At 42.9% G+C, this 15,417-nt stretch overlaps 1 protein-coding gene across 1 annotated transcript in view; it reads left to right on the top strand.

Annotated features, from left to right (window-relative positions):
- LOC109907756 (protein bicaudal D homolog 2) overlaps nt 1-10,401 on the top strand; it is a 77,714-nt gene extending 67,313 nt beyond the window's left edge. The window contains exon 10 of the mRNA XM_020505937.2: nt 4,496-10,401. Coding sequence (XP_020361526.1) covers nt 4,496-4,859 — 364 coding nt within the window. The 3' untranslated portion in view covers nt 4,860-10,401. The remainder of the gene's footprint in view (nt 1-4,495) is intronic.
- Nucleotides 10,402-15,417: the final 5,016 nt, after the last annotated feature.

Genomic DNA, 15,417 nt, shown 5'->3' with positions numbered 1-15,417 from the left:
CACTATACATGCAAAGAATCAGTCAGCCTTCCCCCAGTCAAATCGAACAGGCACACACTCTCATTCTATCTCTTTGTGTTTCTCTGATTCCCATTTTGCTCTTACTTTCATTGTTGGTTATTTTATTCCTTCTTTATATTCCCTCTCCTCCCTCCTAAATCCTCTCACTTATCCTCCTCCACAATGACCAATGCTGTTCCCACATAGCCAGAGAACAGCCGAGGCGAGTGTGTGTGTGACAAACAAATGTGCTGTGGTGCTGTGTTTCTACACTCATTTGTCAGTATATTTAGGGTGTATGGCTGTGGAGGCTGATGAGGGGAGGACGGCTCATAATAACCTTTCCACTTATTCCGCTCCAGCCATTACCACGTGCCCGTCCTCCCCAATTAAGATGCCACCAACCCCCTGTGGTATGTGCCTGTCAGTGTAGTCCATACCCTTCCCTATGAACGTTTCATCGTGTTTCATGCAGTGCATGTGTTTGGGTGTGGATATGAGTGTATGCTGTGCACGTTATACTCTGAGTGCATGTGTGTGCAGTACGCCTGTGTGTGTCTCGTGACCCCTGGCTACTGTAGATCATCTGAGACATGGAGCCTCTGTTCCACACTATTCTGAATGTGGAGACTGTTCTTCTACAAAGGGCCAGCCGCCACCCAGGGCCATTGTGGCCCTCCAGTCCCTCTCTATCAGGCCAAGAAGGGCCCCATTGTATCCCTTCATCCCTAGAATGGAAGCCTGTATTTTTTCCCGGGAAAACCCACGCCCTCTTAGACCCTCCACCCAGCATGGCTGGTCCATCTTAAAGGGCACTGTGACCCCTGGGAACCCCCCCCCCCCGCCCCCCCATTCGCCATCTCACACTGGGTCAAATGAAGCTGCACTGATCCCCTTTGTCTGGGTGTGTCCCCCAGTGGGAGTCCGACTGCACGCCCACGCGGGGGGACTGGGTTTGTGTTTGTGTATGTGGTGGGAGAGGATGTATACATCGTGGGGAGTGCCCATGTGCAATAACACAACACTTCAACGAGCCAATAGTAAGAGACTGAATAGCAACATTCGGTCCTATGTGACCAATGAGAAGACGCACTGGGCACAGTCATCAGTTCAACTTTCGACTTCTTGTAAAGTCCATTCCCTGATGAATTGATGCTGTTCTGAGGGCAAAAGGGGGTGCGACTCAATATTAGGAAGGTGTTCCTAATGTCTTTTCCACTCATTGTAGATTGTAATTGACACTTGGAAGTGTAGAGGAAACATTCCAATCCACAAGATAGAACAGGGAGTGTTTTTGTCCCACATTTAGATTCACAGTAACCTTTAATTCCCCTGATATAGACTGTTCTTGTCCTGCAGGTAGGTCTGAAGGAGTGTTCTGAGATGCCAGGAATTTCATTCCAATGTGGGTTAGGCTGAATGACAGCTGGAAGGGAAGGTGGTGTACTGCACAGATCTCTGCAGAGGTGTGGCTACCATTATCACTGGGGAATGTCATCTCAGATCGCTGTGTTAGCAGGATGGAGACAGGTGGGGGGGTGGGAGTGACTGCAGGTACCGAGAGTAGATGAGTTTGAAAAAAGGCTAGAGAAAGGCAGAGGCAGACAGAGAAGAGGACATTAAGAGAGGAGGATGGAGGAAGGATGATGGAGATATAAATGAAGGATGGAGGGAGGATGACAGAGAGATGAAGGTGAGATGTAATATGAGGGTGCAGAGAAAGGAAAGAGGGGTAGAGAGAGTGAAGGGCAGAATGATTAATAATGAAAGAGGAAGGATGTAGCAGATGAAGGACAGTGATATGAACCCCTGCCTCTACATTCCAGGCAGCATGACCTAGTTTTTTGGACCTGCATGGCCCTAACACACACTTAAGTGCTCACAGTGAGTGAGTGAGTGAGTGAGTGAGTGAGTGAGTGAGTGAGTGAGTGAGTGAGTGAGTGAGTGAGTGAGTGAGTGAGTGAGTGAGTGAGTGAGTGAGTGAGTGAGTGAGTGAGTGAGTGAGTGAGTGAGTGAGTGAGAGAGAGAGAGAGAGAGAGAGAGAGTGAGAGAGAGAGAGAGAGAAAATAAATATCTTGTGCTATTTCACACTAACGTGAGAGGCAGAATTGATATTTGATGTTATATTACACTGGTGCTAGAGAAAGAGTGGAGAGAGTTGTTTGAGTGATAGCGAGAGGAAGGAACATCTCAGTTTGGTGAGTTTAGAAGTATTTCTTCCATACTTTTCTTTGCACCTCTGTTGTTTGCTCTCTCCCTTAGCCCACTCCTAAAGGGACACAGGGGGGGATCTTGGAGTTGGGTTAAAGCTTTCCTCCTTTGTGTGTGATCTACGATTAACTTACTCCGTGCTCAGACTCCTCATATTGTCATGCAGACAGACGTCCGGGTAGAGCTGCTTTCAACCTCAGCCCTCAGCCTCGCTGTTCATGAATGTTAATTACACCAATAGGGGTTATAATCAACATCAACACAGCCCACATGAACCCCAACCCCGGGATACATTCAAATGGGATGTATGTTCAGACATTAAACTCTTCATATATAATGCATACTGTGTTTGGATATTAGCAGTACAAAGTGAATCATGCGTAGCTGGGCTTTTAGTGAATAGTAAACACATCTCTACATTTTCTACTGGCCCAGTGCAATACAGATGAGGTCTTAAGTGAGTCTTGTGGGGGTGAAATTAGTTCCTATTGTTCTTACTTGAATAGGATGTTTAAAGTCTATAGTGCTGAGCATTAACCAACATTTTAGTTATTTTTTTTCAGTTATTTTTCATCTACACCTTTCAATTATTTGGATTTAAAACATATTTCCTGCAATTCTACACATTTTGTTGTAAGGTGCAGAGAAATGTTGCAGTTTTAAAGCAAATGTTCTTGCAATTCAATGCATTTTGCCATGTCTAATGTTTATTCATATTTAAGTGACTCGAACATTACGGCAAAGTCTATGGGCCCCCAAAAAATTGCTAAAAAACATTAGCTGACATGGGCTAGTTGATCTGGACATTTCTGACAAGTTATAAATAGCTCTCCAAGGTATGCAATGACTAACATGACTCATGATGAGGAACTGATGATGCACTACCCAATTTAGTAATGTTACCTTGTGCATTCTACTATTACAACAAAGAGTACGTTTAAAGCCGGACTCAGTTCCTTTCCAGTTTGGGAACCACTGGTTTAAGTGATTGATAGTGTTCAGCAGTCATAAAAGTATGCCATATTTTCATTGAAATACTACAAAATAGTGATTTTGTCAGACAGCATAGGAAGCAGCCCTATAGAGATGAGGTGATGACTGGAAATAAAATAAAACAAATTTAATATACACAACAGCTGAAATATTTTATTAATGTAACGTAATGTGAATAAATGATGGTTAATAATGGGCATTCTGTAACGGCTTTCTTCTATCTCCTCCTCGGACGAGGAGGTGTAGCAAGGATCGGACCAAAATGCAGCGTGGCTATTGCAATCCATGTTTATTAAATAATAAAGAAACACGAACTTACAAAAACAATAAACGTAATGTGAAAACCGAAACAGCCCTATCTGGTGCAAACACAAAGACAGGAACAATCACCCACGAAAACACTCACAGAATATGGCTGCCTAAATATGGTTCCCAATCAGAGACAACGATAATCACCTGACTCTGATTGAGAACTGCCTCAGGCAGCCCTAGACTACTTAGACACCCCACAAAACCCCTAAGACAAAAACACACCACAATAACCCATGTCACACCCTGGCCTGACCAAATAATTAAAGAAAACACAAAATACTAAGACCAAGGCGTGACACATTCACAACCATCATGTGACTTGTATTAATTGTTTTATTCTGTGATGTTACAGCATTCAACCCACATAGTGCATTTCATGTTTTAAAAAAAATATCAAAACCGAAATCGAAAACCATGATTAATTTTTCATAATCGAACCGAAAACGAACTGACCTCAAAAAGCACTTATCGCTCAGCACAAGAAGTTTAGGACAGAGAGGTTTCCAGGGAGAAGAGAGTGGTGCTGGGGGAGATGGAGAGATAGTCTGATGAAATGGTAGAATGCCGGATGGCAAGGCTCTGGTAGACACCTCAAGGGCTTTATCTGGTGGAGAAGACACTGGGGAAGTAGGTCAAAGGTCAAGACGAATGTAGGTTAAGCCTTTTTTCTTGCATTGATTTTCTGTGGGCTTGAAGGTCAGTGAAATCCATCTGAAATAGCCACAGACAATATGAACAGTCAGATTGGAGATCCAGACCATTACCAATGGTAGTGAACCATACAGACCACAGTCACTGTCAGATCACTGTGCCTTTGGCTGTTAACACTGGAGGTTTCTACTGCCACCTATTGGATGGCTAGTGAAAATGCAGTAAATGTTTAAGGACTGAAATCTCACTGACGTTGGCGACAAATGCCTTATTCTAATGTAATCTCTCTCCCTCCATCCCTCTCTCTCTCTCCCTCCTTCTACTGTAGCTGTGACGAGTATGTGACTCAGCTGGATGAGATGCAGAGACAGCTGTCTGCGGCAGAGGATGAGAAGAAGACCCTGAACTCCCTCCTCCGTATGGCCATACAGCAGAAGCTAGCCCTGACCCAGCGCTTGGAGGACCTGGAGTTTGACACCGAGCAGACCCGCCGCGGGGGCAAACCTAAAGGCAGGACCGCCAACGGCAGAACCACCAACGGCCAGACCAACACCGCCAACAACCCCCACGTAAGTCTCGGGCTCACCTGCGCCGGCATCGGTCGCCCCAGTGAGCACAACATCATGCCCAACGGCATCCTGGGAGGCCCAGTGGTCTTCTGCAGCGAGAAGTACAAGATCTACTGCGACTGAAGCGGCTGCATTGTCAGCACGGGACTGCTGTGTACAGAGGGGAGGAGCCCGAGGTCCTCCCCTGACTTAGTGTTAAAGAGCCCTACTATGCTCGCTTAGCTCCCTGCCTGCTCAGCCTGCAGCCTCATAGAGCCTGGTGTGTGTCTAACCTATAGTACATACTTATGCCTATGGCCACGTATGGCCACTCACGCCTGCTAGTGTAAACGCTTAGGGGAATGCAGCTGTGTATGTACTGTACCGTACAGTACAGTGTGCCCTAGAAGTTTGGGATTGTAGTAGACATAATGTATGGCATGTGGATATGGCCTCAACCGGCCGCCGTTGGGCTTCTGTGGATATTATGGGGTGTCACTTCTTTCCGCCGTCATGGTGCTGTACTTATGATGATGTAAAAGGTGGCAGCTTTTGTGCTTAGTGTGTTCTGACCCCCCCTGAGTGTGTTGCCTGGTAACCATAATGCATTTGGGGGGTGGGGACTTGTGAAGAGGGTGTCACTTTTAGGATCATGTGACAGAAGTTGACGTCCTCTCCTCGTTTTGCTTGCCTGTTGGTGTTGGTGCTCCTTCGATAAAGCCCCCGCTCCTCTTCCCCTCTCTCTCCTGGCCCCCCAGGACTGAGCCAGCCCCAGCAACCCACTGACCAATCAGGTTGCTCATAAACAAATGAAACAAAACAATATGCAAACTCCCCCTGCTGTTGCTAGGGAGCCCAGTGTGATTTGCTGGATTTTCTAACTGAAATTCAAAATTCTCAAAGCGGGTTGGCTGATAATTAATGATGTCGGAGGTGGGCGGTAAAGGAGCACCTAAGACCACAGGTGTTTCATTTCAAGATCCTTTAAGCTGTACACCAACGCGGTAGAGTCAGGCAGTCCAATCGCATGGCTTTGCAGCTGAAAATGCTACTGAGCTTTATAACAGTTTTTCTCTGTAAACAGGTGTGTCACAGCACATGCACATGTGCTACAGGGCTCTACATCTGAACCAGAGCAGTTATTTAACTTCTGCAGAAATAAACAGAGGGCTATTCCATGTGACCCAGTATATGTCATATTGGGTGGATTCTCTCAGCCATATTACTTAAGAACGAAAGAAAATGATCAAATAACTGTGAACAGATACAATATAGTTTTGATTGATGGTGATTTTTGTAATAACAGAAAAGATCCTAAAAGAGCACAAAAATCAATGGCACCCAGATCCGGATCGTAATTCTACAAACAAAACCGACCAATATCCCTCGGCAAAGTGCCTGTCGACCCAAACACTTGAAATCAACTACATCTATATATCGATGTAAAGCCCTGTCTTTGTGTCTGTCAGCCTAATGCTGATCTCTCTTCCTCTCTCTCTCCCTGTCGCTTCTCTCTTTCTCTTTTGGGAGGCCCTTTTGAGCTCTCAAATGAACTATGTGTGGTTATGTGGCTGAAAACCCTGTCCTCCTCACGTCTCAAACGTGTGGTTCGTCGCTTTGTTGTCATGACAACCCCTCTCTCTTTTAGATTGTCAGCAGCTTGCTCGCTCTACAACACCACTCTCCCTTTAAGTAGAGAGGGGGATTGTGGGGAAAACCCCTGGATATTGTCAGGTAACGTCCTTGCGCACGTGTGTTCTGGAACCCTGCCTGTGTGTGTGTGTGTGTGTGTGTGTGTGTGTGTGTGTGTGTGTGTGTGTGTGTGTGTGTGTAATCTCAGCTCCGACACTGAGGTGAAAGACCCTTGTGTGTATGTCGTTTTCTCCAAATATTGCAAATAGATTCATTTCTGAGATGCTGTGTGGATGTGAGAGGACAACCAATGTACTGTCTTTATTACCCCCCCCCCCCCCCAAAAAAAATAGCTTTAACCCTTGCAATCTAGTGCCAGGCAGATTAAAAAAACTGATGTGGGGCTTGTGTTAGATAGATCCATGTAATGCATACACGGTATTAGCTTTGTGGCGCTAAAAGCAGGGTTGATGCGAAGAGATTCTTGGAAGATTAATTCAATTATGCTTTTTAAAACTATATATTCTTAATAATACGATCGTAATCAGGTTCTAATCTTCTAGGATACTCCTAGGCCACCTCTCTCGGGTATGGAGAGGGAGAGCTTTGGTTCCTCCGAACGAGGGACGTCCTCAACCCTGCTTGAGTTGAGTATGTGCTGCGCTGCCCTACGAGGCCTTTAGTCACGCCACACAGTATGGAGACGAGGCTATCGCTCACATCAGAGAAGAACCTCCATGGGAGGGGAAATCACTATTCTGTTCTTGTTCCACTTAAGCGAAAGTGATAGAATCACACTTTGTGTCAGTTTGCTCTGGGTGTAGAGAGTGGGAGAGGAGAGAGAAGTAATACTGGTGTTTAAAAGCACCTGCACCCGAAAGACGAGCTCTCTCAGCCGATTCTGAACATGATTTTGATACTGTGTTTGGGGAAATGAGTTCCAGGGTTTTCTGAGGGAGATGCTCTAAGATGACAAATGTATTTACATGAGGTTTTTGTTTGACTACTTTGTCTCTAAATGTGGTATTTTACCAGTGGACATTGATTCAAATGAGTTGACCTTCTATCCCTGTTCCCTTGTGTAGGCACTATAGATTCACTGAATAATCTATATATTTCATAATCCAGGATGTGATTGTGGCTAGAGAGACCCTCGCTAGTTCTCTTGGTTTAGTTTGAAATCAATGTCTGTTTATCTGGTGTCATCAATAGAATGCCACCAGAATAAGCTCCCTCCTACCTCTGCCTTTAGGCTCCGCCCACTTCACCTTTGAGTTCTCTCACACGCTCTTCGTCTGATTCCTGATTGGTTGAACGCCTGCACGCTAAAAAACACACCCGTTCTCATTAACCTGCATGCCAGTAAGGAAAGCCCTTCCTATAACTGACCTGGCTCTGGGGTGTGGATTAAACTCTTGGGACTCATCATGTGTTTTGGAGGTGTGTCAAAGGTCATGGTACTTGTGAGGTCATCAGCTTCTTGCACTCACTGGTCTTCCTCGTGCAGTGGTGCTTTTATATCAGCTCCTCTGAAACATATTGACACAATGTTGATATGACAGTCTGCTTCAGCACTACTAACCCAGTTTGCACCAACCGCTAGTTAGTAGCTACTTTAACTAACTGGGCCTTCGGTGTACATCTTTTTACTCTTCCTTATTTCATGTTTTTGATTGGAATGGAATCATTTCTGAGGAAGTTAACATCTCTCTACCAGTAATGCACATTTTTATGTTTTCTTTGTTTCTCCGTTTTGCAGTCATTTAATTCTGCCCGGAGGAGGATCCTCCAACACAGGATCCTCTCACAATGCCGATGTCACATTCATTGTGCAGAAAACAGATATCCCTATAGGCCAAGATTATGAAACCCACTTCAAGACTAAAAAGATCAAATGAAATCTCTGATATGAAAATCCAATATTCCTCCAGGTTGCCCTTTAACTCGCAATATAGCACGACCTCTATGTCCTATGCATGGGAATGAACAAGGTATTTCACATTTCCCCTCGCTGCTGCCGATGCTCACAAGTACAGTGAACTCTGCCCTCCTCATGAAATGATGATCAGAGTTTGTGATTGGCGGAGTTATCCCTCCAATGAGAAGCCAGGGGAACCATGGTCTTTTCTTAATGTAAATCAACCAACTGTTTTGTCTGGTTTGATCTTCTTTTGTTTTAGTTGATTTGTTTTCTTTAACCTGTGCACTTTTATTATAGGATTATATACCTTTATATTATTAACCTAGGAAAGGTTTGTAGTGCTAAGGTTTGTGACTTATTTAGTCAAGTATACACATATATTAATAGGAATATATTTCCTCCTGTATATGGTCTCTTTGTACCATCTACGGAGACCATTTACTCTCCTAAAGTCTCAGCGCAAACCAGAGTCCATCTATTGTTATTATGCTTCTGAGAATTGATCCATCTGAATAACCATCCTTTTATTGTTATGTCTCATCATATTGCTTTATTATGCTGTTGGTTTGGTTTTATATGTATGTTCTACTGCCATGTTCTAAACAAAATCCAGGGTGAGCTAATTCTGGGGTTTTCATGTATTTATTATTCCTAGGAATAGTTCAAAGCTAACGCGCAGAAACTTGACGACGCTCTGATTAAAAAAAAATTGGTAAGAAGTTCTTGGGGGGAAAAATGGAGTGACAAAATGATTTTGTTTTTTTCCATCTTCTTACCAGGGGTGTCACACTGATAAGGGATCACTGGCTCACAGAATTCTCTGCAAGTGCAACGATTAAATTCCAAATTGGAATTGTTTAATTCTCTCTTTGTTTATCGTGCCAAATCCTGGTACACCGTTTAGGTTTGAAAAGATTCAAGAATCAGAAAGACATGCCGTACATCAGTGAGAAAGGTGTAGTTTGGGGCAGTGGCTTTCTGCTGAAGCGCTACCCGGGTTTTGCTTTGGGTTTGTTTTGTTCTTCATTCTGACCAGTAGTGCCTTTCATTGTTTCAAGGGAGAATTGTAGACTAGTACTTTGTGTTTGTTTTTTAGGGGAGGAGTTTGGGTTGAATGACTTTGTGAGCAGCAATAAATGCAAAGAGGAGTAGCCCTTTTTGCAGGAGTGAGATGATCGTTTTGAAATTAGCTCAATTCAACTGATATTGTATTGAATTCTGCAGGTCAGTGATCCCAACAGCAAATTCAGGGGTATTGAGAAAATGTAGTTTTTTTAATCAAAATTTGGGAACCAAAAGAAATCCCTTTGGCCTCATTTTGAACAAAATGTTCCATGCACCACTATGTGTTTGGGCAGATCAGTGTACTATTGGAAACATTGACATGATCTCTAGCTTTGTATGGTGAAGGTAATGTAATATCTACAGTATTGTTGGCAAATGTGCAGAGAGCGCATTTGTTTTAGTTTTTTTATCGAATTTTTTTTTTTACATCATATATTAAAGTGTTGTGATTTCAGGAAATAGAAAACAGATTTTGCATCAACAAGCTTGAATAGTGCCATCCTAGCCAATGCTTGTTTGTTGAGGCGTAAAAAGTTATCAATACGGTTGAGAAGCGAAAAATACAGAGAAAATAAAGTGCAATTTAAATGCTGTTTTACAAGGAAAATAAAAGTTTTCTGTTTGCTGGAAGCGATAGCATTGTGATAATACACTAGCCGTGCAAACTTTATATTGTCATATTGTGTTTCAGTATTGATCCATATTGAGTTTGATACCTTTATATGAAATAACGACTTAATCTGTATGTTGGTATTTATTTGGATTGTCATGCAGTACTGTATTCTTATCAATAATGTGCATTATAATTAGTGGCATATTGATTACAACTTATTGTCATATGCATGTTTTTCAGTCATGGGAACCTTTACACAGAATCGAAAACAAACCTATAACTTTGGAGATGCTGAAAAAGTGAAAAAATAAAATGATGAAAAAATGAGTTTAGTCTAATGTATTACTGCTGAGCTAATCCTATGAAAGTGTTGTTTTGTTTTCCTATACAGAGGTGTTATGTCTGTGTAAAGGTAGTCATACTGGTTAAAATCAATAAATGTGACTAAAAAAAGACAAAAGTGTCCCGTGTGTATTTTCATCCCAAACTCATCCCACTGTAAGTAAATTAACAGTTAACTTTGGAGCCAGTCTGATGCTGCAGGCTCCCCCTCAGAAGATCCCCAGCTGGGAAACAGAATGAGGGGGGACTTCCCAGCTGTCTGTAAAGACTCCATGACATGATCAAATTTCACACAATGCACAAAACTCTTCCACCCCCACCTTCTGTCTGGCTCCCCCTCTTTTTCCTCTCTCCCTGCCCTCATCCTTTGTCTTCTCTATTCTTCCTGTTATTTTCCATTTTCTTTTTCTGTTCTCCACAACATCCCTTTATATCTCTTTAACTCTCTAGATCTTTATTTTCTCTCCCATTTACTCTCTTTTTCTGTCCTTTCCCTCTCTTTTATCCATAATTTGCTGCTGTGTATTAAAAACTCCCGCATACAAACAAACCCGGTGACTCTTGACCTCTCCACCCCCAGTAACTTCCTGTCCATGCTCCGTTAGGACCAGTTTCCATGAGTCATAAAGACTTGCCCCGTTTGTCTCATGCAACAGTTTTATACCACGTGGATGGTTTTATATGGCAAGAATATGTAGAGCGCTATTGATTTTCAGAAAATAAGAATTGATACAAAATACAGAAACAGATGAACAATGCAAGTGATAAAATAACTGGTCCCATACAGAAGCTGTCATTCTACAAATATAAGGATTTATTGTATTCTAATGTCTAAAGTTTATAAATTGCATTTTTAGACCACCGTACAATTTTGATTAATAACCATCTTACAGAAGTAGGATGGAAACAAAAGGACCATTCATTGAGTTTTTAAATAATCTATCCCAGCGAGAGATGGTGGGAGAGATGCGAAAGTTCTGCAAGCAGTAACGCCTGATTTCCTCCTCTAGTCCTCTCTGTAAAGGGGGGCTGATGAGGATGGCTGGCTTTGTGTTTCTGAAACCCCACAAGTACAGAACAAATTCTGTTCCAAATCTGGTTACATTGAAAAGCAATGTGTGTGTATGGCCAACAGTGAGTGTGATGTCTGAGTGATAGAAGAAGTGCTCTAATCAAGACAATCAATGGTTTGCATGCAGGGCTGAAACATAAAAACTATAATACACACTATTCATACACAAAGAATCACATACAACTAGGCTACAGTGTACCATTTACCAACCACACTACATAACAGAGACTGCCCCAACTGAAAAAGTCCCGATTTGCAGAATCAGGATACTGTATGAAAGAAAGGTGGGAGGTCACTCCATTGGCAGTCTATGACATCACTATCCCCCACAGTGGACGCTTTGTCGTCATGGCATCTCCCCCATTTCCTGTTCATTATGCCATATGGAATATGGGTCAGTGGAATATGTTCTATCCCACTGCTCCATTCCAAATTCAGGTGGTGTGATTGTACCTGAAGTAGCATGCTGCGTCGTCTCACAGTGGTTGGTGCAGTATCCTCTCTGACCAATTGGGGTCACCATAACACTGACAAATACAGTGGTATCCAGTGTCTGTCTGAATCCAATGAGATTCTTCACTCTTTTTTGAGTGATATGATATGGGTATGTGTTTGTGCACAAGCGTGTTTTGTATGTATGTGTGTCTGGGTGTGTACGCAATGTTGAGTGTGAGTGTGTACGCAATGGTGAGTGTGCTGCTGTCAGTGGAGTGGGACTACTAAACCGTAACCTAACACAAAGAGCCCTCTCTCTTTCTCAGCCACTCCTGTCATGTGATGAGCTGAACACATGAGGACCCTGAAGGAGCATTGAATGCATCAGGTGGTGCACAGTACACACACACACACACACACACACACACACACACACACACACAGTTACACCACACGGCCAAACAGACAGCCTCGCCATGTCTGACTCATGTGTCTCTGACTACTGTGCGCACACACACACACACACACACACACACACACACACACACACACACACACACACACACACACACACACACACACACACACACACACACACACACACAAACACACACACACACACACACACACACACACACACACACACACACACACACACACACACACACACACACACACACACACACACACACAGGAGGTTCCACACACAGCAGGTCTGACGAACTGTGTGACCTCATCCTCATCATACACCAAACATTCTGGCTGGACAGGGATGTGTCTTCTCCCCTATGCTCATGAGAGAAATGGATACTCCAAAAGAGATCTATCTCTCTGTAATCTGTAGATGTGTGTCTCTACCCTTGTTCTCATTGAAATCATGACAAAACATGTCATGCAAAATGTTCACTTTATTTTCAGTTCACACTCTTTGATGAGTACTGTGGTTTGATAACAGCAGAGGAGGTGTGATTTGAAATTGGTGTGAAAGAAGTGGATGGCCTAACTCACACCTTCCCTCCTTTCCCCCACATCTCTCTTATCTCTCTGCCTACCTTTCTTTTTCCTCCAATTCTCTGCGCTTCTCTGACTCCCTCCCCCCATTTTCACTCTGGTTCTTTCTGTCCTTCCATCCTCTCTCCTTTATCCATTTCCCTCCCTCTGACTATCTCTCGCCATCTCTCTCTTCACTCTCAATTTCAATTCAATTTAAGGGGCTTTATTGGCATGGGAAACATATGTATACATTGCCAAAGCAAGTGAAATAGATAATAAACAAAAGTGAAATAAACAATACAAAATTAACAGTAAACATTACACTCCCAAAAGTTCCAAAAGAATAGATACATTTCAAATGTCATATTATGTATATATACAGTGTTGTAATAATGTGCAAATAGTTAAAGTACCAAAGAGAAAATAACATAAATATAGGTTCATTTTACAATGGTGTCTGTTCTTCACTGGTTGCCCTTTTCTTGTGGCAACAGATCACTAATATTGCTGCTGTGATGGCACACTGTGGTATTTCACCCAATAGATATGGGAGTTCATCAAAATTGGATATATTTTCAATTTTTTTGTGAGTCTGTGTAATCTGAGGGAAATATGTGTCTCTAATATGGTCATACATTTGGCAGGAGGTTAGGAAGTGCAGCTCAGTTTCCACCTCATTTTGTTGGCAGTGTGCACATAGCCTGTCTTCTCTTGAGAGCCAGGTCTGCCTTCGGCAGCCTTTCTCAATAGCAAGGCTATGCTCACTGAGTCTGTACATAGTCAAAGATTTCCTTAATTTTGGGTCAGGCACAGTTGTCAGGTATTCTGCCACTGTGTACTCTCTGTTTAGGGCCAGATAGCATTCTAGTTTGCTCTGTTTTTTTGTAAATTCTTTCCAATGTGTCAAGTAATTATCTTTTTGTTTTCTCATGCTTTGATTGGGTCTAATTGTGTTGCTGTCCTGGGGCTCTGTGGGTTCTGTTTGTGTTTGTGAACAGAGCCCCAAGACCAGCGTGCTTAGGGGGCTCTTCTCCGGGTTAATTTCTCTGTAGGTGATGGCTTTGTTATAGAGGGTTTGGGAATCGCTTCCTTTTAGGTGGTTGTAGAATTTAACGTCTCTTTTCTGGATTTTGATAATTAGCGGGTATCAGCCTAATTCTGCTCTGCATGCAGTATTTGGTGTTTTATGTTGCACACAGAGGATATTTTTGCAGAATTCTGCATGCAGAGTCTCAATTTGGTGTTAGTCCCATTTTGTGAATTCTTGGTTGGTGAGCAGATCCTAGACCTTACAACCATAAAGGGCAATGGGTTCTATAACTGATACAAGTTTTTTTAGCCAGATCCAAATTGGTATATCACATTTTATGTTCCTTTGATGGCATAGAAGGCCCTTCTTGCCTTGTCTCTCAGATCGTTCACAGCTTTGTGGAAGTTACCTGTGGGGCTGATGTTTAAGCCGAGGTATATATCGTTTTTTTGTGTGCTCTAGGGCAACGGTGTCTAGATGGAATTTGTATCCGTGATCCTGGGAACTGGACCTTTTTTGGAACACCAAAAAACACTTACTGAGATTTACTGTCAGGGCCCAGGTCTGACAGAATCTGTGCCGAAGATCTAGGTGCCACTGTAGGCCCTCCGTGGTTGGGTACAGAAGCATCAGATCATCAGCAAATAGTAGACATTTGACTTCAGATTCTAGTAGGGTGAGGCCGGGTGCTGCAGACTGTTCTAGCGCCTTCGCCAATTCATTGATATATGTTGAAGTGTGGGGCTTAAGCTGCATCCCTGTCTCACCCCCCGTCCCTGTGGAAATAAATGTGTGTATCTCTCTCTCTTTCAGTAACTGGTTCTATTTAGCACTGATCTGTGGCATTGACTATGGGAGCCCCCAGGTGAATCGAGGATGTTGTTATAATTATACATTATACATTATTATTACAACAATAGTCCCCAGACCTCCAAAAGATGTGATTTAGAGAGTGAAAATCTGAAACGTATTTGTTTTGCCATATAAAACCCTAGAAAACATAGGCTTTTTCACAGTGGGTGCCTTTCCTTTGCTGGGCAAGCCGTTTGGGATTTGTTTAGCAAAATATGAGTATACACACTTCTCCAGGCTCCAGTACACCACTGCATAGTGCTGATGGAAAAACAGCAGTCACACACAGAATGATGTTAAAGGTTAGGCAGTCCATTCACTCGGACATTAGCCAGTAGGTCCCAATCATAAGAATACAAAAGCACAACCATTAGGCTAAGCATTCCTAATAAGTAACTGACGACCTAAAGATTAAATGCAACAATGTTTCACACATCAGTTATTTTCAACGAGATGGCCAACAACAGCGAAGGTGCTGCAATACACAACACAGTTCCACTCACCAGATGATAATTTGAAACGTAACTTCTTGTTGAAAGTTATTCTTGAAAAGGGAGAAGATAACAAACAAGCAACAACATCCTCTTTGATAATACCTGCTGCAGCCGCTGCAAACTAGCCTATAACAAAAAATAGCTAGCTAGACCGTCAGAAAATTAATGCTTGCTATTTCGCAGTGACCTTTTGGCTTTTGAGAAGGCAGAAGCTTCCATAAGTTTTTTTGTAAAAATGGTCCCACCCAGTTGA

The sequence above is a fragment of the Oncorhynchus kisutch genome, linkage group LG17, assembly GCF_002021735.2.
Source record: "Oncorhynchus kisutch isolate 150728-3 linkage group LG17, Okis_V2, whole genome shotgun sequence".
In the NCBI taxonomy this organism is placed as follows: domain Eukaryota; kingdom Metazoa; phylum Chordata; class Actinopteri; order Salmoniformes; family Salmonidae; genus Oncorhynchus; species Oncorhynchus kisutch.
The sequence above is the reverse complement of the archived record's forward strand: the minus strand, read 5'-3'. Positions and strand labels throughout refer to the sequence as shown.